General features: G+C 35.8%; 1 protein-coding gene across 1 annotated transcript in view; it reads left to right on the forward strand.

The window, feature by feature from the left end:
* The window catches only part of RNF19A (ring finger protein 19A, RBR E3 ubiquitin protein ligase), a 68,928-nt gene that overhangs the window by 18,274 nt on the left and 24,832 nt on the right, over positions 1-25,822 (forward strand). Inside the window, exons 2-3 of the mRNA XM_063079823.1 lie at positions 12,485-13,252; positions 25,038-25,246. Coding sequence (XP_062935893.1) covers positions 12,579-13,252; positions 25,038-25,246 — 883 coding nt within the window. The 5' untranslated portion in view covers positions 12,485-12,578. The remainder of the gene's footprint in view (positions 1-12,484; positions 13,253-25,037; positions 25,247-25,822) is intronic.

Raw genomic sequence — 25,822 nt, forward strand, 5'->3', positions numbered from 1 at the left:
CTGATTCATTTAGCTTTTCTTAGAGCATGGGCTACTATTTATATAGATTGAGCTTTCTGACTGTTCTTACTTATCCTCTGTTTGTAAGTTGAGTATTTAAAATTGGAGACACATGTTCATTTAAAGCAATATTGTAATTGTTAGATGCTTCAGCTCTACTTTTGTAATTTTTACAAAGTATAAAAAATAGCATGGAGTCAAGTTAAATGTATTTTATGATGAGTCAGAAGAAAGCTTTCAACACTTTTACTAGATCTTTGGTCCACAGAGCTTTTACATGTGGTAGAAATACCTTTGTTTGGGGCCATTTCTTTTTTTTTTTTTTAATTTAAAATTTTTTTCTTTATTTGTGGCCCATTACTGAAACCTCCCTCACTCCTCCCTCTCCTCCCTCCCTCCCAACAGTGTCTTTTCTGTTCGCTTGTCATATCAACTTCAAGGAATTGCAATTGTTATTATGTCTTCTCCCCCCCCCCCCAATTTTGTGCATGTGTGTGTGTGAATTTATTTATTTATTTTTAGCTCCCACCAATAAGTGAGAACATGTGATATTTCTCTTTCTGTGCCTGACTTGTTTCACTTAATATAATTCTCTCTAAGACCATCCATGTCATTGCACATGGCAGTATTTCATTCTTTTTTATACCTGAGTAGTATTCCATTGTGTAGATGTACCACATTATCTGTATCCACTCATCCGATGATGGACATTTGGGCTGCTTCCAACTCCTGGCTATTGTAAAGAGTGCTGTGATGAACATTGGGGAACAGGTATACCTTTGACTTGATGATTTCCATTCTGGGTATATTCCCAGCAGCAGGATAGCTGGGTCATATGGTAGATCTATCTGCAATTGTTTGAGGAACCTCCATACCATTTTCCATAGAGGCTGCACCATTTTGCAGTCCCACCAACAATGTATGAGAGTTCCTTTTTCTCCGCAACCTCGCCAGCATTTATCGTTCAGAGTCTTTTGGATTTTAGCCATCCTAACTGGGTTGAGATGGTATCTCAGTGTGGTCTTGATTTGCATTTCCCGAATGCTGAGTGATGTTGAGCATTTTTTCATGTCTGTTGGCCATTTGTATATCTTCCTTAGAGAAATGCCTACTTAGCTCTTTTGCCCATTTTTTAATTGAGTTGCTTGTTTTTTTCTTGTAAAGTTGTTTGAGTTCCTTTTGCTGTGCAGAAGCTCTTTAGTTTGATATAATCCCAATTGTTTATTTTTCCTTCGGTTGCCCATGCTTTTGGGGTCCTATTCATGAAGTCTGTGTCCAGTCCTACTTCCTGAAGAGTTTCTCCTATGTTTTCTTTAAGAAGTTTTATTGTTTCAGGGTGTATATTTAATTATTTAATCCATTTTCAGTTGACTTTAGTGTGTTGTGAAAGGTATGAGTCTAGTTTCATTCTCCTGCATATGGATATCCAGTTCTCCCAGCACCATTTGCTGAAGAGTCAGTCTCTTCTCCAGTGTATAGGCTTGGTGCCTTTGTCAAAGATCAGATGGCTGTAGGTGTGTGGGTTGATTTCTGGATTCTCTATTCTATTCCATTGATCAATGTGTCTGTTTTTATGCCAGTACCATACTGTTTTGGTTATTATAGCTTTGTAGTATAGCTTAAAGTCAGGTAGTGTTATGCCTCCAGCATTTTTTTTTTTTTTTTTTGCTCAGAGTTGCTTTGGCTATGCATGGTCTTTTGTTATTCCATATAAATGTCTGGATAGTTCTTTCCATTTCTGAGAAAAATGTCATTGGAATTTTGATGGGGATTGCTTTGAGTTTGTATATCACTTTGGGTAGCATGGACATTTTCACTATGTTGATTCTTCCAATCCAAGAGCATGGGATATCTTTCCATCTTCTTGTATCCTCTCTAATTTCTCTCAGCAGTGGTTTGTAGTTCTCATGATGGAGATTTTTCACATCCTTGGTTAACTCAATTCCTAAGTATTTTATTTTTTTGGTGGCTATTGTAAATGGGCAAGCTTTCTTGATTTCCTTTTCTGCATGTTCACTATTGGAGAATAGAAATGCTACTGATTTTTGCGTGTTGATTTTGTATCCTGCTACTGTGCTGAAATCATTTATCAACTCCAAGAGTTTTTTTGTAGAGGCTTTAGGCTGTTCGATTTATAGGATCATGTCATCTGCAAACAGGGACAATTTGACTTCATCTTTTCCAGTCCGGATGTGCTTTACTTCCTTCTCTTCTCTGATTGCTCTGGCTAGTACTTCCAACACTATGCTGAATAGGAGTGGTGAGAGTGGCCATCCTTGTCTAGTTCCTCTTCTTAAAGGAAAAGCTTTCAGCTTTTCCCCATTCAGGATGATATTGGCAGTGGGTTTATCATATATGGCTTTAATTATGTTGAGATACTTTCCATCTGTACCTAACTTATAGAGGGTCTTTGTCATGAATGAATGTTGAATTTTATCAAATGCTTTTTCAGCATCTATAGAGATGACCATATGGTCCTTGTGTTTGATTTTATTAATATGGTGTATCACATTGATTGATTTGCGTATGTTGAACCAACCTTGCATCCCTGGGATGAATCCCACTTGATCGTGGTGAATAATTTTACATATATGTTGCTCTATTCTGTTTGCTAGTATTTTAGTGAGGATTTTTACATCTATATTCATCAAGGATACCCGCCTGTAGTTTTCTTTTTTGGTTGTATCTTTACCTGGTTTTGGTATCAGGATGATATTTGCTTCATAGAATGAGTTTGGGAGATTTGCATCTGTTTCAATCTTTTGGAATAGTTTGTAAAGAATTGGTGTCAATTCCTCTTTGAATGCTTGGTAAAATTCTGCTGTGAATCCGTCTGGTCCTGGGCTTTTCTTTGTTGGGAGCCTTCTGATAACAGCTTCAATCTCCTTTATTGTTATTGGTCTGTTCAGATTTTCTACATCTTCATGGCTCAGTTTTGGGAGCTTGAGTGTGTCCAGAAATTTATCCATCTCCTCCAGATTTTCAAATTTGTTGGCGTATAGTTGTTTATAGTAGTCTCGAATGATTCCTTGTATTTCAGATGAATCAGTTGTAATATCACCTTTTTCATTTCTAATTTTTGTTATTTAAATCTTCTCTCTTCTTTTTTTTGTTAGCCATGCTAATGGTTTGTCAATTTTATTTATCTTTTCAAAAAACCAACTTATTGATTCATTGATCTTTTGTATTGTTTTTTGGGTTTCAATTTCATTTAGTTCTGCTCTGATCTTAATGATTTCTTTCCGTCTGCTAACTTTAGGTTTGGATTGTTCTTGTTTTTCTAGTTCTTTAAGGTGAAGTGTTATTAGGTTGTTCACTTGCCATCTTTCCATTCTTCTGAAGTGAGCATTTAATGCAATAAATTTCCCCCTTAGTACTGCTTTTGCAGTATCCTACATTGCTATGATGTATCATTATTTTCATTTGTTTAAATAAATTTTTTGATTTCTTGATTGATTTCTTCTTGGACCCATATGTCATTAAGTAGAATACTGTTTAATTTCTGTGTGTTTGTATAGTTTCCAGAATTTCGTTTGTTATTAATTTCTAATTTTAATCCATTGTTGTCTGAGAAAATACATGGGATAATTCCAATTTTTTTGAATTTGTTGAGACTTGATTTGTGACCTAATATGTGATCTATCCTGGAGAATGATCCATGTGCTGATGAGAAGAATGAATATCCTGAGGTTTTTGGATGGAATGTTCTGTAGATGTCTGCCAGGTCCAATTGGTCTAGAGTATTGTTTAGATCTTGTGTTTCTCTGCTGATTCTTTGCCTAGATGATCTGTCCAATATTGACAGTGGGGTGTTCAGGTCTCCTGCTTATGGTATTACTGTCTATTTCCTTCTTTAGGTCTAATAGAGTTTGTTTTATAAATCTGGCTGCTCTAACATTGGGTGCATACATATTTATGATTGTTATGTCTTCTTGATGGATCCGTCCTTTTATCATTACGTAGTGTCCCTCCTTGTCTCTTTTTATGGTTTTTAGTTTAAAGTCTATTTTATCAGATGTAAGAATAGCTACTCCAGCTCGTTTTTCTTTTCTATTTGCAAGGTAAGTCTTTTTCCATCCTTTCACTCTTAGTCTATGTGAGTCTTTATGGGTGAGGTGGGTCTCTTGAGGGCAGCATATAGTTGGGTCCTCCTTTTTAATCCAGTCAGCCATTGATTGGAGAATTTAAGCCTTTTACATTAAGAGTTGTTATTGAAAATTATTGATTTATTCCTAGCATTTTATTGATTATTGTTTGGTTGTCTTAGGTATCTTTTGTTCCTTGCTTTTTGATTTACTGTTTGTTTTCTGTGTTTGTTGGTTCCTTGGGTTTTAGATAGCCTTTTTGTTTGTTTGTTTTCTCTTCATGAATGCCATTTTTATTATACTAGTGGGTATTGATTTTTCTTGGGTTTTTATGGCAGTGGTAGTTATTTTTCAGGAACCGAACCCAGTACTCCCTTGAGAATTTCTTGTAAGGGTGGTCGTGTGGTGATGAACTCCTGCAGTTTTTGGTTGTCTGAGAAATATACTGTTTGCCCTTCATTTCGGAAGGATAGCCTTGCTGGGTAGAGTATTCTTGGCTGGTAATCTCTGTCTTTTAGTGTTTTGAATATATCATCCCATTCCTTTCTGGCTTTTAGGGTTTGTGATGAAAAGGCTGATGTTAGTCTGATTGGGGCACCCTTACAGGTGATTTGACGCTTCTCTCTTGTAGCTTTTAAGATTCTCTCTTTGTCTTTGAGTTTTGCCAATTTGACTGTAACATGTCTTGGAGATAACCTTTTTGGATTGAATATGTTTGGGGATCTTTGAGCTTCCTGGATCTGAAGATCTGTGACTTTTCCTATACCTGGGAAGTTTTCTGCCACTATTTTGTTGAATATGTTTTTCAATGGAATCTCCATTTTCCTCCCCTTCTGGAATGAATACCCATGACTCGTATATTTGAGCGCTTAAGGTTGTCTGATATCTCTCTCAGATTTTCTTCAATGCCTTTGATTCTTTTTTCTTTTATTTTGTCTGTCTGTGTTATTTCAAACAGCCCATCTTCAAGTTCAGAGGTTCTCTCTTCAACTTCCACAAGCCTGCTGGTGTTTATTTCGCTGAATAAATTCTTCAGTTTGGCAAGTTCTGCTACATTTTTTTTCAGGGCATTGATTTCCTTGTGCATTTCTTCTTTCAGGTCCTGGATACTTTTCCTTCTTTCATCATGTTGTCTAGCTGAGTTTTCTTGTATCTCATTCAGTTTCCTTAGATTATCACTTGAAATTCCTTGTCAGACATTTCAAGGGCTTCTTGTTCCATAGCATCTAGAGCTTGAGAGTTATTACCCTTTGGTGGTGTACTTTCTTGATTTTTCGTATTTCTGATATCTTTTCTTTGATGTTTATTCATTGTGGTAGGGGTCTTCACAGTCCACAGGTTTGACACTATTGTCTGACTAAGATGTTGCTGGGGTGGCCAATTTCGTATGGCTACCTCAGTGACTGCTCAGTTGGCCACTAGTGCCTTGCATGTGTGGTTGCCTCAGGTCTTGGGCCTCTCCGGGGAGCCCCCTCTCTGGTCAGCTTGGACTCGGCTAGGCTGCTGGGTCACAGGGTGGTACCGCAGGGTGTGTGGTCTCTGCTGAGCTTCCACCTCCCCTGCTGGGAGTCTCCCTGTTCCGCACACACTGGGCTGGGCTACTGGTCTGGGCTGCTGGGATGCACAGAGGCACTGCAGAGCGTGTGGTCTCTGCGGAGCTTCCCCTTCCCCTGCTGGGCGTCTTCCTGCTCCATGTGCACTGGGCCGGGCTTGAGATGGAGCCGGGTGGCAGTGGTGAAGCCTACCTGCTGTTGGATCATGTGGCGGCAGTGCCCCCACAGGGTGTGTGGTCTCTACGGAGCTTCCTCCTCCCCTGCTGGACGTCTCTCTGCTCTGTACACACTGGACTGGGCTGTTGGATCGCGCGGCGGCTGTGTGGTCTCTGTGGAGCTTCTGCTTCCTCCACTGGACGTCTCCCCGCTCCACGTTCACTGGGCCAGGTGGCTGGATCGCACAGTGGTGGTGTGGTCCCCGCAGAGTTCCCGCCTCCCCTGCGGACGTCACCCTGCTCTATGCACCCTGGGCCAGGCTGGGAATGGAGCCAGGTGCCGGCAGTGAAGCCTACCTGCTGGATCGCGCAGTGGTGGCCCCACAGGGTGTGTGGTTTCTGCAGAGCCTCTGCCTCCCCTGCTAGATGTCTCCCCGTTCCGTGCACACTGGGTTGGGCAGGGAATGGAGCTGGGTGGCGGCAGTGAAGCCTTTCTGCTGGATTCCACAACGGTGGCCCCACAGGGCATGTGGTCTCCGCAGAGCTTCTGCCTGCCCTGCTGGACGTCTCCCTGTTCCGTATGCACTTGATGTTATGTTTTTATAGTTGTAAACCAGTTGATTTGTGGGAGAGAGTGACTCTAGGGACCATCTATTCCGCCATCTTGACAAGAAGTCAAGTGCTTCGAAAGTTTGGAAAAGCATCCTTCAGAGGCCTGAGATGCCTCCTCAGCCAGCGAAATGCGAGTTGCCTCCAGGAAAGTGAACAACCACCCCGCCTTTGGCTGGGATTCAGCTTTTATAGTTTCTATATCTAATGAACATTCAGTTAAGGGGATGGTCCCCAGTTATGTCTGCATGAGCTAGTTTTGGATTTCCCGTCCTCCAGGACCCCGCTCCGATCTGCGGGCTCCGATCCGCCAGGCTCCGACTCTGGGGACCCGCGCCCTGCTCTCCTGGGGCCATTTTTATTTCTTAATTCCTCACACATTTCTCCAGAGGTAGAAAAAAGTAAGGATCAAGAGATCTTGACTTTAAAGGGGTATAAACACTGTGAACTAGAAAAGGTTAGGTAAGCAGGTTCAGATGCTCTTCTTCAGTTGAATTGCATGAAAAATTAGGGGTGAGGCTCCTTTGCCAGTGATAAAACTAATTCTCTAGCCAGATTCTTTAGGAGAGTGAAAGTGCATAGCAGCAGTTGGCAGGGGGTCTTGGGTTACTTGCTGGAATTGTGCTAGACTGGGAAAGATGTAAAAGGAGAGACATTTCTTATGGCTTAGTTAGCAAATGACTGGAGTTCTTTGTGACATTTGTGTTAGAAAAGTGCTTCATGTATGATTTTAGATACTTAGTTGAAAATACATAATTTGGGATCTACTTATTTGTATTTTCCTATTCTATTTCAGTAACAAAACTCATATAGCGTCTTTAATTACAGTTTCATGCTTTTATTTGGGGGGGAAAGGATCCCACTGAGCCAATAACCATAACATTATGGAGGCTGTATTAATCAGGGTTCTCCAGAGAAACAAACCAATAGGAGATATATATACAGATTTATAGAAAGAGATTTATTATGAAGGATCAGCTCACACAATCATGGATGTGGAAAAGTCCCTTTATCTGCCTGCTGGCTGCAAGCTGGAGGCCAAGGAAAGCTGGTATAATTCAGTCTAAACCCAAAGGCCTGAGAATGAGGAGCTGCCATGTCCGAGGAGACATGAGAAGGAGTCAGGAGAAGATGGATGTCCCAGCTCAAACAAGAGAGCAAGTTCACACTTCCTCTGTCTTTTTGTTCTATTTAGGCCCTCAGTGGGTTGGATGGTGCCCAGCTACACTGGTGAAGGTGATCTTCATTACTCATTCTATTTATTCAAATGTTGATCTTTTCTAGAAACACCCTCACAGACATACCGAGAAATAATGCTTTACCACGTATCTGAGTATCCCTTCAGTCAGTTAAATTGACACAAAATTAACCATCACAAAGGCCAACTTAAGTTATCTTTTTCCCTTTACTGCTTTTTTTTATGTTATCAATGCATTACAGCTTGACAAGTCCTTGTGATAGTAAATCCTTGTAAAGAGCTTCTAAGGTTGGGGATTATTAGGAGTTGAGGATATTTCATATGATGTCATTAAGCACATTTACAGCCTCCCATCTGTTTCTGTTCTGAAATGGTGTGAACTATTCTGTTATACCATGCAAACATGTAGGTTTTTATATACAATTTATTCTATATTTAATCTAGTAGACCTCATATTTTTCTTAGTAGACCTAGTCTGAACTAATTGGACTTTAAAAAATGTATATGTGGGTGCCTAGGGTATATGACAGTGAAATAACAAGACTCATATTTTTTAAGTCTCTTTTTTCCATCTACAAAGTGAGGATAATGAAAATACGTATGTGGCTAAAGCTTGTAAATTGTAAATCATTGAGGAGGGAAAGGAAGGATGGATGTGCCCACACCTCTAGGGTGTTGGGATGAAATACTGACTATATCTTCTGGATATGCTGTTATGTAGGCTTCTTGTTATTCTTGTTCAGATGGCTTTCAAGATGGCTTCCTTTCCTTGAAGGTGAATTCTGTATTAGCCTATAGTTTGTCACAGTGCCCCAAAGATTCCCTCTAAGTTGGTTAAAATTGACTGAGCTATTTTCAAGAGATGTAGTAACAGAGACAGAAATTTAATTTTATGTAATAGGCTTATAATTATTGCTTTTAGGATATGTTTCTTCTCTAGACCATCACACTGAGGATAGGTACTGTGCCTGTCTTGTTAATGGTGATAACCTCAGTGTTTAGCACATGCTAGGCTAGACTTCAGCTCTGAAATTTAGCCAAAGTCTTTGTGATTGAGGCATTACCAATCCTCTTCAGTGCTTAAAAACACTTCCTTGGATTATTTCTATAGAAGATAGTCATTAAATCCTGTGAATTTGTCTCTCATCATAGGTTGTTAAGGAGTACCTCACTAATATTTAAAGAAATGAGAAACAAGGAGTCTTGTTTTGGGAGCCAAGCCTATAGAATTTTGTTTTTAAGTGAAAGAATGTTTAACAAAGTTTCTTCAGTATTAGTCATTCTTAACTGGAGCATGCGTCCAAATTACTGAGGAACATTTTCAAAATATACAAACTCTAGATCCCATCTGCAGAAATTTTGATTGGGTAGCTCTAGGACAGAATATGTTGTTTTTGTTTTTTGTGGGATCTACTTATTTATTTTTTTAACTGTAAGTAATAGATGTTTATGATACAATTTTAAACTATGCACAAGTCAGAAAGTGAATACTAAAGATTGTACTCCTCAAGGTAACCATTATTAATGGTTTCTTAACATATTTTTCCAGAAATTACATATGCATATGAAAGTCTGTGTGGTTCTGTTTTCATATAAATGGGCTCTTATTAGCCATACTATTTTGCAGTTGTCATTGTTCACTAAGCCTTCTATGTAAGGATCTTTCCATAGCATAACACTTAAATTATAGTTGATTTATTTAAGTACCCTGTTGGATACTTATTTCCAGGTTTTGAGTAGGGTTTGTTTTGTTTTGTTGCTTCCATCAAGTAGGCTGCAGTGGATTTCCTTGCACAATGTGTCTTTGTACACTTGTATCCTTGTATCTTCTGAAAGTTAAATTTTACATGTAGGATTGCTGGATCAGAAAATCTTTCCATTTTGAAGTTTAAAATGCCAAATTGATTCCCCAAAATTGTGCTGATTTGTGCTCATCCCAGCGATACAAGTGTACTTGGAAAAGTTCATGGAAAAATGGAATTAGAAGATAATATGAATCTTTCCATGAACTTTTTGAAGACCCCGTGTATGTGAAATGCTTCTTTCACCATACACTCACCAACTTTTGTCAATCTCATGTGCACAAAAATGGTATCTAATGTTTGAATTTTCATTTCTTGCATTGTGATTGTTGTTGAACACTTCCTATTTTCCTATCTTCCTAATTTTTCTAACTGCTGCCTAAGAAGTTTCTCTGTTACACACATTTACCTAGTTAATCATGTCTTCTTACTTTATTTGTAGTATTTTTTTATCATATAGTAATATTAAATTTTTAATATTCAAATTGGTTTATTTTCCTTTGAGGTCTATTTATGTGTTTGCAATGCTTTAGAAAGGCTTCCTAGGTAGAATGACCACATGTTTCAGTTTGCCCCTGTGGTCCCAGTTTAAGTATTAGCAGTGCCTCCATTCACTCTTAACATGGTTCTCATTTGGATAATAAATTATATGGCTATTGGATTTCTGTAGGTGCGTATTTAGAAAAGCTCCCCAGGTGGTACTGTTTAAATATCACTGGTTTAATATTTAAGTGATAAATTCTTAGGATAAAATCCAAGATGGATTCCCTGTATAGTTATTTTCCATGATACATATATTGAATTGAAAACATTTTGAGATACAAGACAAAGTAAAAACATGTAAAGAAGAAAATATGCATATAATTTTAATAAAGCCTACCATTACACTATTATTATTCTTAGATTTAAGGAGGAATGCTGCAAGTAACGTGAAAATATAAACTGAAGGATATAACTAAAGTTTACTTGAGTGAAATGTTTTTCCAGATTTTGTTTTGGGAAACCAATGTGACTTTCTCAGAGATATGTGTGGCTATCATCTCAGGAAGGTTTTTTTATTTTAATTAGACCTTTTCATTGTGGTGTGACAGTCACCCAAAAAATGCATTAATTATGAGTGTGTAGGTCAGTGATTTACACAAAGTAAACATACCTTGTAACCACTACACATACTATACATGTTAAGAAAGTTTCCTTTATGCTTCTCCCCAAAAGGTAGTCACCTTCCTGATTTCTAACATTGTAGATTAGTTCTGCCTGTGTTGAACTGTATATAAATGGTATTATACAGCACACATTCTTTTTTGTGAGATTCTTTTTTGTTTTGCGAAGCAGCGTGTTGTTCATTTTCATTGCTTTTAACTACTAGAGTATGAATATACCACAACTTATTCATCCATTCTACTGTTGATGGAAATGTGGGTTTCCGGTATTTTGACTGTTACAACTAATGCTGCTGTGAAAATTGTTGTGGATGTCTTTTGATGCATGTGTGCATTTATTTCTCTTGTGTACTCATTTCTAGGAGTAAAATTGCTGGATAAAAGGGTATCTGTATGTTTAAATTAGGTAGATATTGTTAAACAGTTTTCCAAAGTAGTTGTGCCATTTTTCTTTCCCACCAGCAGTGTGAGAGAGTTTCTGTTCCTCCATATCCTGTCAACACTTGGAACTGTCAGTCATTTAGTTTAGGCCATCCTACTGGGTGCATAGTGGTCTCTCAATGTGGCTTTAATGTGTTTTTCCCTGATGACTGATGTTGGGTACTTTTTCATATCCTTTTGTGAAGTGCCTGTTAAGTACCCTGCTCATTTTTCTCTTGGATTGTCTAACTTTTTCTTATTGATTTGTGAGTATTCTTTACATATTCTGGATACTGCTCCTTTATTAGTTAAATGTGGCAAATATCCTACATACTTAATTCTGTCTTGATTTTATTGTAGTCTCATTTATCAGTCTTCTCTTTTGTGGTTAGTACTTTTGTATGTTTTATTTAAGAAATCTTTTCATTGAAATATTCTCTTCCATTGTCTCCTAGATGCTTTGTGGTTTTACTTTTCATATTTAGATCTGCAAACCATCTGGAATTGATTTTTATGCATGGGGTGAGCAATGGTCAAGTTCCTTTTCTTACCAGTAGACATAGTACTTTTTTTTAAGGTCATTCTTAGTGCTCAGCAATGTCACCTTCATCATAAATCAAGTTCATTCATAAATATGTATGTGTGTGTGTGTGTGTGTGTATATATATATATATATATATATGACTTTTTTCCATTGGTCTTTGTATCCATCCTTGTGACATAGCAATCTGTCTTAATTACTATAACTTTATAAGAAGTCATTATATCTGGCAGTGGTAAGAACCCCTTCTCCCACTTTGTTCTTTTTCAAGATTGTGCAAGCTGTTCTTAGCCCTTTGTATTTGCATGTACATTTTATTGTTACTTAAAGACAAAACGGGTTGGGCAGTTAGCTCAGTTTGTTAGAGCTCAGCCTTATAACACCACGATCACAGGTTTAGATTCCCATACCAGCCAGCTGCCAATAATAAATAAATAAATAAATTGCCTCCCTCTCTCCATCCCTCCCTCATAAAGGCAGTGAGGAATCATTGAAGTCAGTCATAATGATCACAAAAGTTTAATTAAGATTTAATAATGGGTCTGCCCGTGGCTCACTCGGGAGAGTGTGGTGCTGATAACACCAAGGCCACGGGTTCGGATCCCATATAGGGATGGCCAGTTAGCTCACTGGGTGAGCATGATGCTGACAACACCAAGTCAAGGGTTAAGATCCCCTTACCTACCAGTCATCTTTAAAAAAAAAAAAAAAATTTAGTAATGATCAAGTCAGCTCAAATCTAGAGTCTTTTATTAAGATCAAAGAATGTCCTTGTTGCTATTTCAGCATTAGTTTTATATTCTCTTGTAGACTACTCAGTAAATTGGCCTTTTTTTTTTTTAACTAATGGTTAAAGAACATTCTTGTTTGAAATTTCATAGGACTTTGTAAGTTTATAAAAGCACACAGACTAAGAATATAATTAAATAATCATGGTGTTTTGTTTTTCATTTTTCAGAACATGTATGATAACAGTCTTCTGTAAATTGAACTTTTTCAAGAATTCTCTGAAGGAACCAAGTAGGATTTTCTTACATCATGACTTAATCTGAATGCAAGACCAAGAAATAGATTTTATCTCTAAATATAATGAAGGGCTGTGTGTAAACACTGACCCTGACTCAATTCTAATGAACATTTTAGACATGAGTTTACATCGGCAAATGGGTTCAGATCGAGATCTTCAATCTTCTGCTTCATCTGTGAGCTTGCCTTCAGTCAAAAAGGCACCAAAAAAAAGAAGAATTTCAATAGGCTCTCTCTTTCGGAGGAAAAAGGATAACAAACGTAAATCAAGGGAGCTAAATGGAGGGGTGGATGGAATTGCAAGTATTGAAAGTATACATTCTGAAATGTGTACTGATAGGAACTTCATTTTCTCCTCACGTACCTCTTTTGACAATGGATTAACTTCTATCAGCAAACAAATTGGAGATTTTATAGAGTGCCCTTTGTGCCTTTTGCGGCATTCTAAAGACCGATTTCCTGATATAATGACTTGTCATCATAGATCTTGTGTGGATTGCTTACGACAATATCTAAGGATAGAAATCTCTGAAAGCAGAGTAAACATCAGTTGCCCAGAGTGTACTGAACGGTTTAATCCCCATGATATTCGCTTGATATTAAGTGATGATGTATTGATGGAAAAATATGAAGAATTTATGCTTAGACGGTGGCTCGTTGCAGATCCTGATTGTAGATGGTGTCCAGCTCCAGACTGTGGGTAAGAAGATATTGTTTGATTTTTCTTGTTTTTTTTTTTTTTTTTCTTTTGTGGTTAAAGTAAGAATTTGCTATTACTCAAAAGAAAAATTTTAACATGCCAGAGAATTCACTCATTCAGCAGCCTAACATTGGGTGTATACCAGTGTGTTTCAGGCCCAATGTAAGGTGTTAAAGGCAGGAATCCTATGTTACTTATTTTCGTGTTGTTTTACATAGTTAAGAGCATTTTTGGAAGAAAAGGGAAAGATGGTTGGGTACAGGATCTAGTTGTATGCAAAATTGATCTTCCCTGTCCATTTGGAGAATTTTTATTTTGGAATAACAGGTGAAATGATCAGGTTGGTTGGTTGTGGTGTAGGGATCATTTGTGATCATAAACTTAAATGACCCTTTTGAAAGGTACTTTAACATGTACCACAGTATAACTTGTTTATATCGACATACATAAGTATTAGCTAGTCTCAAGCTCTAGAGGTTATATAATATAGTTATGCACTATTTTGGTCAATGAGGGATCACATATATGATGGCAGTTCCCTAAGATTATAATGGCTATACCATATAGCCTAGGTATGTAGTAGACTCTGCCATCTAGGTTTGTGTAAATACACTCTGATGTTCGCACAAGGATGACGCATTTCTCAAATGTATCCTCATCATTAAGCAACACGACTGTACTTCATTTGCCTGATGTTTTTGAATTACAAATACCATTTTGCCAACATTTAAAATAAAATAATTTGCTTACATATTTTATCATTATGTTAGCAGCACCTGTTTATAGAGCATTTATTTATACAGTTTTCAGAACTAGGGAAAAAAACAGTCGAGCTCTTAAAGTGTAGTAAAAACCACAAAAAATTAATGTGATTTAGCATACTATTAGTAAACCAGGAATTGTAGGTGAGAATTTGAGACAACCCAGAATTTCCAAGATTATCTGAGTATTATCTCAGAGGTAAGGCTAGAATGTGAGTGTATCTAATTACAATTTCAGGACACATATGAATCTAATCCATTATTAAAAGCTTTTTGGGTAATGAATTTTCAGATTGCATCTAAACTATATTTCATAATTTTAAATAAGAAAAGTAATAAGTGTTTCTGGCTTGTGCAAATACTAGTTTTCCCAGGTATCAACTAGCACTTAACCATCCACCAAGGATTTCTGTGTGATATAAAGCATTAAAAAATTACCTAATTAGTTAATATTTTATGAATTCATTAATTGTGTATAGGCCTTAGAGATACTATTTAGTATCAGATTTGAATTATATTTTCCTATACTGCAGGGGGCTTGTACTATAACATAAGTAAACAACAAAATAATATATTAGACCTATCTAATCTAGGTCAAGGATAGCTGTGCTTCCAGGTGTAATGGCAGAAGCAAACTCTGGGACCCATGAAGGGTTAAACTCTCAAGAAGAAGATGGGAAGAAAATATGTAGGGATAATGAACACTATCTTAAAATAACTTGAGCAGGAAACAATATCCAGTCAGAAAAACAGCTTAGATATGATTGTATCACTCTTGATCCCTTGGGCCTCTGTGCAGCATTTTCACTGGTGCAAGTGTACAAATCATTCTCTTGAAGTTGGAGTAGATTTCAAATTGGAAAGCACATTTTAGGTTAAAAAAACATTTTGTGAGTCACAGCAAATACTACCATTGCAAGAGTTCACATACTGAGGAATATACCTATGTTATGTTTTATCTGGAGAAAGAGGATGGTTTTCTAACTTTATATTTCTATGGTACGAGAAAGCTTCATGAATTCCTCTACCTAGTAGCTTTAAAAAAAAAAAAAATCTGTAAGTGCTGGGATGAAGAAAAAGGAGGCTTAAAGTGTCAGAACCTGTGCCAGGAGAGATTGAGACAAAAAATCCAGGGGCACAAACTTTCTGGTAACTAAAAAGCTATAAAGTCTTTTGTGCTGTGTTGATTGACCATGTCATTGTAATGAATAGTCAACCTAATAGAACACAATCGATAGGGCTGAAACAGATCATAGTTTGTAAAAGAACTTGATTTTAAGGAGGGAATGCCAAACCAACTGGAAAAGGATTGCTTATTCAACAAAATAGAATTGTGAAAATTAGCTGTTTGAGGGGAAAATTAGATTGTCACCACATATAACACATTAAACAAAATAAAACAGATTATAGAGGGAAGTTATATAAGTAAAAGGAAAAATATTTAAGCAAAAGAAAATACAGGTGAATGATTAGCTCACCTATGGCCACATTATGTATTAATATTGAATACACATTTACACTACAACTGAGAAATTCCATGCCTAGTTAAATACCTTAGAGAAACTCTTTACTTGTGTAACAGGAGATAAGTTTAAGAATGTTCATAATAGCAAACAGTGAAAAAAACAAATGTTCATTAACAGTAGAACAGATAAGTACATTTAGTTTATTGGCAACTAAGGAACTTCTGCAGCTACTGATAAATAAGGTAATTATAGGCTCTGATTTGCCCAAGATAGGTCCAGTTCATTCTTATTGTACTGGCGTAATTTTTAATAGCACTACCTTTCTTTTTCAAGTGTTTCAGTTTCAGTTGTGAATTATGTGGTGATCCTCCTGATAATTATAATGCTTTTAACTTGCGTGGTAGATACAGGGGTATTTGTTTTATTATTCTTTTATCATATTTTTATTATGTTTTATTATTCTTTTATTGTGAACCCTTTTATGTGTATAATATTTCTTAGTAAATGAAAAAATTGTTGAGAAATTCATATTTTGGGATATTTCTGCACAATTTTTTCTCACTGATACTTTATTGCTAAAAAGTAAAATTCAGTATTCTAAATATTTTGGAGAAGATAACTTAAATTTTAACTTAAAAATAAAATATCATAAAATAATAGAAACACCTACTCTAACAGATTCTGTTATTAAAACAATCACTTGGTTATATAGATTTAGTAAAGAGTTGTCCTTGATTAATTTGGCTATACATTAATTTTTGGCGTTGGTGGTTGTCAGTAGTCCTACCCACAAAGGACAGAGAAAACATGTCACAGAGATTAATTACTTTTATTTATGCACTTTATTTATATTTGATTTATGCTGGCTCTCTAGGTTTTTATAGCATATTTTATATACTCAACATTACAGATTTTGTGGTTGTGTTATATAGAAAAACATCACCCAGTAACATAAAATTTGTTGTGTATACTTTGAAAATATAGAATACTACATAAGCCCTCATTAAAAGTTACAATTTTACTTACCATGAGCATATACAGACCTGATTTTGAATCCCTATCCTGTCATATTGTTAAAAGGATTAAGTGAGATAGATCTTTGATGTTATCACTAACAAAATTCCTAGCACACAACTTCTTATAGCTCTTACTATCCCTCTTCTCCATTTCTGATGTTTTGTTTTTGTTTTTTAAAATTGGATAGTCATTTGAATATTTAATGCACCTATGTGTCAGGTACTAGAGATTTAATAATGAACAAAGACAAAAGTCCTGGCCCTCTTGGAGCTTATTAAAACCTTTGGAACCCGCAGAGGGACATTTTTAAAATTAAAACTCCATTTATTATTTAAATCTGGCATAAGGAATATTGATAAATACCTAATTATTTGGCAGTCATTCACAGAAATGCTTAACCACAGTATGAGGACCATAGACATATATGTAATATTGAACCGCTTTCATCATACAACTCACCTGAAAGGTTTTTATCCCCCAGAAATGCTAGGTGTGAAATTAATTTCTTCATTTTTTCATTTAATTTTTTTTTCTGTATTTTAATTTGATATTTATCAATATGGCCATTTTCTGTGTCTGACATTAATTTTACTTAAACATGTAGTTTAACACACCTTGAGAAGTACTGTCCTTACATCAAAGTAGAAAAGAGTACTACCTGACCTGGTTTCTATTTGAGATCTCTTGGGGTTCCTGACCTAATATTCTTGCCACTCTTATGAGTGAGGGCCAGGGCAGATTAAGCTTGTTTAAAGGACATTATTTCTAAAAACCCATCTTGAGAAAGGGCCTAGGGAGCCAAATCTAAATGCTATTACTTAACCAGAGTGAGGCTAGCTAGCTAGCATGCTTCTAGAACATGCCATTTCTCACAGGTTCAGAGAAAAATCTGGCCATGACTGGGGAAAAGAATTGGAGTGAGGAACATGTAAGGGGAGGGAAGCATAGAACCTGTCTTAGATAAAGATGTCTGGTTACCTTCTGCCTAGGAGGCCTAATTTGTATATTGTCTAATCAGATAACACAATCCTGTTTTAATTGACTAAGGCCACCCTGCTGCCAGCACACATTATCCCTGTCATCTCTTGTGAGTGTTTCTGACTTTGCTGGGGAGCTTTGAATGTACAGGAACATTTATTATACTAGAATGCCATTAATGAATTAATGTATTTTTAGAATTCGAATTAATGTCCATAAGACTCTCATTCTCATCCTACAAAGAAGGGTTTTAGCTATACTTTGACCATCTTTTGACATGCTGGAAATGCTTTTGTAGGCTGACCTTTTACAAATTATACACAGATTACAGATCCAACTTTGATTTTCTCCACAGGAAACTAGTACACGTGACTTAGGAAACAGATTTTGTATATAGGGAGCCATAATGAGTAAACTATGTTTCAGGAGAAGTTGTAATTCATGACTGGTGATTAACTGGATGTGTCAGGACAGGCATTCATAAAGTATTCTAATAGTTAATAGCTTGAACTGTGAGTTTGCTCTTTTTAATTTATTCTTCTTCCTAACCATAAAATTAACCCAGTTATATTTTTAACACCAAATAATTCAGTATATATTACTCCTACACCAAACATTGTTAATTGATACTAAGATTTTTGGTGGAGTTTTAGGGAATCAGTAAAAACATCCCTCCCCTCACACCCTCATTCAGAAGTAGGTTAATGTACTTGTATGAGACACAGGAGACATGACACCTTTCTCTTACTAATTAGTTGACTTAAGAATGTGGCTGTAGATATGCAGCCAAAATGGCTTGCTGACACTCCATTCCTAAATTAGACAGACTTCCCCAACTAGTCTAATGCTGTTCCGGACAACAATATGCCTCCCTTGCTGCATGTAGTAGAAAGCAGAACAGAACACATCATCTCTGTAGGATGTAGATCCCAAAAGAGGGTTGCAGGAGATGGGCCTCACTTTGTCTAGACCTTCTCACAAATATGTTGATCAAGTGTGTCAATCTTTTTCCACTGGAATGATCATAACTTCTTGAAAGTAGAAACATGAGCCTATTGATTCTGATATAAAACTTGACTTTTTTCCCTGTAACTTGATCAAGTAATTTTGGTATTTTTCTTTTTCTTTTTTTCTTTAAAGGTGTATTAAAAACTTTCTACTTTTGAAAAAAAATTATCTTGCACTCCTGGATAATCTTCCTTCATTCTTTATTCTCGTTTTTTAATCAAAATCTTTATTGGAACTGTCATATCTTTCTTAGGGTTATATTTCATGTTAGGTATTTTTTTCTTCTTGTTCCTTCATAAGGAATTTGCTCCAGGCAGACTATACCACCCTCACTGGTATCCCTATTTCCTCAGTGTTATCAGTAGCATAATTTGTAAAACACTAATACTGTGAAACTCTCCCAGGAAATAAATGTCATGGTAAATTAATTCAGTAAATAGTTCATTCTGTATAGCGATCATTGGTATAGTCGTCCCTTGGTATCCAAGTGGCATTGATTCCATGACCCCCCCACCCCCACCCCCACCCCAAGGATACCAAAATCCTCAGATGCTCTAATCCCTTATTTATATAATGGCATAATATTTGCATATAACCTACGCACATCCTCCCATATACTTTAAATCATCTCCAAATTACTTATAATACCTAATGCAATGTAAATGCTGTGTAAATATTTGTTGTATTGTATTTTTAAATTGTATTATTATTTTTTTAAATATATTTTTGATCCATGGTTGGTTGGATCTGTAGGTGCAGAACCCATGGATAAGGAGGACTGACCGTATGTTAAAAATTCTTTTAGAAAATCGTATAGTAAAAAACAAAGAAAGCACTTTAAATTTGCTTAGCATTTCCCTCACTTGACCATTCAGTCCTTTCTTAGTATGAATCACCTGTTAAAAATCTAGTGAACAGGAAATACTTCTGGAAAGATGATGGCCCTATTTCAGTCCCTTCCTGTCTTCCCCATTTTTTTCCTATCCCTCCACTCCTGCTAAGCAGGAAGGTTTAAGTATTTCAAGTAGCTAGAAGCCTTCAGCTAAAGAATAGAGAAGGAGTTAAGTAAAGCTTGAGTTAAATAATGGACCATAGAAGGAAATGGAGCTATTTACTTGATCAAGATTTGGGTGCTGTTTAAGCCAGAGATGTTTAGTTAGAAATAACTGAATAATACTGGTTAACTGACGGTCTGCCATGCCTGTTCTTTTTCCAAATACAGTGGTTGCGGGGGTTGGGGGGGAGTACATCCTAAGACTCCCAAAGGATGCCTGAAACCACAGATAGTACCAAACCCTAAATATACTGTTTTTTCTGTACATACACCTATGGTAAAGTTAAATGTATAAATTAGGTATAGTAAGAGATTAACAATAACTAATAATAAAATAGAACAATTATAACAATGTACTGTAATAAAAATTATATGAATGTGGTCTTTCTCAAAATATCATTATTGTACTATACTGTAACTGAAACGATGCGAAGGAAAAACTGCAGGTAAGGGGGGACTACTGTAATGTAACACATTGCCTAGAGCAGAGACTCCAGAAATTTTATGTAAAGCAAGTGTTTTGTATTTAATTTAGCTTTACTATTTGCCTCCATTATAATTTGAGAGCTGTTTTCCTGTGGAAAATAAATTTGGCTCCCACACAATGAAAATCATCCTGAAGAGGCTTATTAACATTCTGCTTCCCAAATATGTGAATGCTAGGTAAGGTACATTTAATTCCTTGATATACAAGGGTACATCAAAAAGTTGTAGGAATGATTCATATCATCTTTTAATTCTAATTTTCCACAAAATTTTTCAAGTACCCTTGTATTATAGAATGTGCCTAGTACAGTTGTTATTAGGATTGAATACATATGACCATGAAACACATAGTGAGCCCTCAGTAATTGTTAGCATAACAAAAAACTAATAGAGAAACTACCCTAACTTTTATAGTTATCAAAATATACATTTATGGGGCTGGCCAGGTAGCTCAGTTGATTAGAGCATGGTATTACCACACCAAGGTCGGCGGTTCTGATCCCCATACCAGCCAGTCGTCACCCCCCACCACCACAATATATATGCATTTATGAAAATGTTTGGTCAGTATTATTAAAGATAAATCTGTTTGTTTTAATTTTCACAGATTCAGTAGACTTGAATGTTTAGTTATGGGGTAGGACATCTTAGCTTTTCCAATAAAAAATACTGAGAAGTAGCATGTACTTTACTTCTAACATTTGAGTACATATGATGTAAACTCTCCCTTTCTCTCCCTCTTTAACCCCACATCTCTTCCCCCCTACTCTCTCTCCCTACCCTACCCCACAAACACATACAGACATATTGTCTTATTTAAATCTCACAGCTCTTTTTATTATTTACCCCAGTTTTTGAGATGCATCAAACCCACATTTTGATCAAATGTGAAGTGTCCATCTGTTAAATCAATATTCCTCCAAAGCTAAAGTCACATATCACCATCATGGTATGATGAACTTGTGGAATACAAGAACAAATGTAAATTTTTACTATAAAAAATAATTTGTGGCTGACTGGTTGGCTCAGTTGGTTAGAGCGCAGTGTTGATAACACCAAGGTCGAGGGTTCAGATTCCTGTACTGGCCAGCTGAGAAAAAAAATGATAATTTTTAAAAATTAGCAATCAAATATTAAATGTTTGACATTATAATACAGAAATGGTAATTTCCCTACACTGTCAGCTGTTAATTTGTTCCTGATAATACTTCATTATGCTGCATATTTTAAAAATTTCTAAAGAGATATTCATCTTAATATTATTACTTTTGTCTATAACAGACTATAATTTAGGATAAAGTTTTGTCGTAACATATTTTATAGAAGGAACACTATTTAGGGTACAAAATTAAGATAAATCTCAAAAATCATATTGTCTGTCTATAAGCAGTCATTTTTTTTTTTGGTGGCTGGCCAGTGTGGGGATCCTAACACGTGACCTCGGTGTTAAAAGGCATTGCTCCAGCCAACTGAGCTAACCCACCAGCCTTACTTTTTTTTTTTTTTTGAATAAGCAGTCATTTTCAACAAGCTTAAGTCTCTAGACTCAAAACCATAAGAAATTATCATCTTAAAGCCACTTATAAAGCTGTTTTGAACTTTTGAGTATTGAGAAAAAAATGTGTTTTAGGTCCTCAGTTTTCTCTCAGTTTTTTTTGACATACCCCTTCATGTTTTTATATATTGTACCAGATTTTGCAACTTCCCTTGTCATGAAATTTTGAAAGGGCAAAGTTGACATTTTGCTTTTATTCCTTCTTGTCACAGTGTAAAGAATTCACATCTGACTTTTTCTTGAAAATCAAGAAAGTCAAGGACGTTTTCTTGAAAGACGCATAGCCTAAATCACTAATGAAAAATCAAGTCAGTTCTCTTGGTTTAGTGATATGAATACTAGTATACTGAACATCCATCTACAAAGGCTAGAATTATATTAAGTAATTTCTTTTAATCTACCTGAGATATTTTTATATTTACTTACCCAGAAAGGATATGTTCTTCCTAAATTTATCTAAAGTACTCTCAGTGTTCATATAAACTGTAAATCTATTTTCCTATTTATTTGAAAGTTGTTTGTACCTAAATTTGGCTTTCACAGTCATCACTAAAGATTACACGTTTTTTTTCTTGCAACATCATGTACATTTATATTTCAGTTATCCAGTAAAATTTCTCCATATAAAAGATTTCTACTCTAAGTTGTGTCTCAATGCCTACCAATACTTATTTTTAAATGTCTATTTAGATATTAATATTCAATCCAAATGGCTTACATTATTTATATTATTGATATAGAAATGATAGTAACATGTATGATCACATGGTCATTAGTCACGCACAAGTTCAGGGGTATTAGAAATGTCATTGAAGCAGTCATTTGACTATTCGGCCTTCTAAAGAACAAAGCCAGAGCTAAAGATGATTTTGGCTGAATACCCAGGCTGAACCAAACTTCAGTGAATTCCCATTTTAGGTATGGGAAAACTTAGCTGTGGGGAGATTCTTAAATAAAATTACACAAGTAATAAGTGGTAGAAGTGGAATTTGGACCAGCTAGCCTAAACCTGTCTTTGGCCTTTGTAAATTCTGACCAACTTCAAAAAATAGTTGGTCTTGGCATTGTCCCCTGCATACACATAGATTTCCCCATTCTGCCCCTCTGCTTCAAAAAAGTAGCTTAGAGAAGAGGTTTAGAAGAAATTGTCACTTCCTTTTCACTGAGATTACTATTTTAAAGACTTGACTTTAGGTCATAGGTACTTTAGATAATAACTTTCACAGAAAATATAGGGTTTTGTTTGTTTGTTTTTTCTTTTTGGGGAACTGCAATGAATAAACTCTCTTGAAATCTTAAAGCTCGGGGAAACAAAGCTTTGCGGAATTACCCCATGTTGATTTAAATTGCCTTTAATTCAGTCCTGTTTAAACATATCCATGGTAAACAATGGGAATTAGAAAATTTGTCTATCAGAAATAAAATGGAATTTAAGATGTAAAGCTTAAAGCGTGAGGGAGCTAGCTGGTTAGCTCAGTTGGTTAGAGCATGGTGCTGATAACACCAAGGTCCAGGGTTCAATCCCTGTACCACCCAGCTGCCTTTCTCCACTACCCCCAGCCCCCCCAAAAAGAATTGTAAACTATCTATCCTTTACAGGTCAGCTGCAAAAATAATAATTTAAAAAAAGAGTGAGGTACTAAGGGAACAACAGGTCCTAAAATGGAGGAGCTCCCTGACTCTTAAAAATGTTTCATGATTTTTTAGATTTATCTTGAAATTTAATAAAATCTCAGTTACAATTATTTAAATTTTATTGCCTCTTATACATAGGTACGACTTGTTTGTTGCTGTTTTCAAAGAGAACTGGGAACCCCCTAGGAATATTTTAATTGGAAGTTTTATTGAGATAATTGTAGATTCACATGGGGTTGTAAGAAATAATACAGAGAGATCCTGTGGACCCATCACACTGTTTGCCCCAGTGGTCCCATTTTGCAAAGCTATAGAACAATATCCCAACAAGATATTGACATAGGTACAATTTACCAATCTTACTCAAATTTCCCCAAGTTTTACTTGTTCTTATTTGTGTGCATGTGTATTTAGTTATATAGCTTTTATCATATGTAGGTTTGTATATCCACCACTACAGTCAAGATACTTAACAGTTCCGTAACAACAAATATTCCTCATGTTGCTTTCCTATAACTAATCTACCTCTCTCCCACCTCCCCAGCCCCTGTCCCTAACTCCTGGAAACTACTAATCTGTTTTCCATGTTTAAGATTTTGTCATTTCAAAAATGCTATGCAGTTATGTAGTATATAACTTGTTGAGACTGACTTTTTTCACTCAGCATAATACTCCACAGATTCACCCAAGTTGTTACCTGTATCAGTAATTTTTTTGTGTGGTTGAATAGTATTCCACGGTGTATATGTTTCATGGTTTGTTTAACCATTTACCTGTTGAAGGACATCGAGGCTCTTTCCAGTTTTTGGCTATCATGAATAAAGCTTCTGTGTGAATATTTGTGTATAGGTTTTTGTGTGAACATAAATTTTCATTTCTCCAGGATAAATGCCCAAGAGTGCCCAGAATTTAAGTCATAAGTTTTTAAAGTGCCAAAATATTAACTCAGAGAATAGGTATTAAGGACTAGTCACAAAGCTACTGTTCTTGATCTTATTTTTATCAGAAGCAAAGAAAACCCCAGACTTCTTGATTGAGAAATTCCAGTTTGTTCACTTTTTGGCAAGAGTTTGGCACCAAAGACCACTTTTACCATTTATCTTAGAAGCAAAAATGTGAGGATTTATGCACAAATACTTGATAATGACAAAATTTATAAATTGATATAGTACGCCATTAACTGACAGGTATAGCTGATACATAATCATTACATTTTTAAGTAAGCTTTTTAAAAAGTTTTTCTAACTTTAAAATTAACAAGTTATAGAAAATCAGAACTATATAAATAGATAAAGAAGAAAATTAAAATCCCAGTACCAGGAAAACCACTGTTAAGATTTTTGATATATTTCCTTCTAACCTGTGTGCATACAGTACTAATTTAACACAGTTTTTATAAAACTGGGATTAGGCTAAATATTAAAAGTTGAAAGTTAAGGGCCGATCCTGTGGCGCACTCGGGAGAGTGCAGCGCTGGGAGCGCAGCAGTGTTCCCGCCGCAGTTTCGGATCCTGTATAGGGATGGCCGGTGCGCTCATTGGCTGAGCGCGGTGCGGCTGGTCACAAAAAAGACAAAAAAAAAAGAGTTAAAAGGTAAAAATTAAACTTTTAAAATGTTTTTAAGCCATTTATGTCTATTTGTGAATTGTTCATCTTTTCCCCTTATTTTTAAATTGATGAGATAATGTTAGGGTTTATGACTGTTTGCTAATTCATAAATAGAAAATGTTTTTCAGGAATAATATTTTAGTGGGATAACTTTTTTACTTAATGAATATCTCTTGTTTTATGTCATATTTTGAATCATTTTTCTTGTTCTTTCAAGATATGCTGTGATAGCATTTGGATGTGCCAGCTGTCCAAAATTAACTTGTGGGCGAGAAGGCTGTGGAACAGAGTTTTGCTACCACTGTAAACAAATTTGGCACCCCAACCAGACCTGTGATGCTGCTCGACAAGAGAGAGCCCAGAGTTTACGTTTGAGAACTATACGTTCTTCATCCATTAGTTATAGTCAAGAGTCTGGAGCAGCAGGTATTTATGTCTGATTTTTTCTAGCAAAATATTTGACACATATAAAACACTAGTTACTTTAATTTAAAAAAATTACAGCATTGAGTTCCTGTTATCACCCGTTCTCCCTTCACTTTTTAAAAGTGTTTTATATTTTAAGTGCATCTCTGTCCCAGAAGCACTCATTCTTTCCTGTGGAGGAAAGTGGTTCTGAGATTGGAAAGATTTTCTTATACAAAAAAAAAGAAAAAAGGAAGTGTCATTATGATTTATATAACTAATAGACAAAGACGGTTTGAAACTCTTGTTTATGAAGGTATCTTATGCAAAACTTGGCAAATATATCTAATAAAATATGAATCTCGAATATATGTACTTCAAATAAGTTCATGAAAAGATTTGTATTATCTTTTAATTCTATTTTTCCTCAAATTTGTGAAGTACACCTGTATCACCTTTAAATTATTTCTAATTGTGTAAATATCACAGAATTAAAGATTCATAACAGTATTTATTTTTCGAATTCTTTTCATTTAAATATTTTGTGAAATACATTTTTTACATACAGATGTCTCATTTAATCCCAGGATCAAGGAT

Source organism: Cynocephalus volans, chromosome 15 (assembly GCF_027409185.1).
Source record: "Cynocephalus volans isolate mCynVol1 chromosome 15, mCynVol1.pri, whole genome shotgun sequence".
In the NCBI taxonomy this organism is placed as follows: Eukaryota; Metazoa; Chordata; class Mammalia; order Dermoptera; family Cynocephalidae; genus Cynocephalus; species Cynocephalus volans.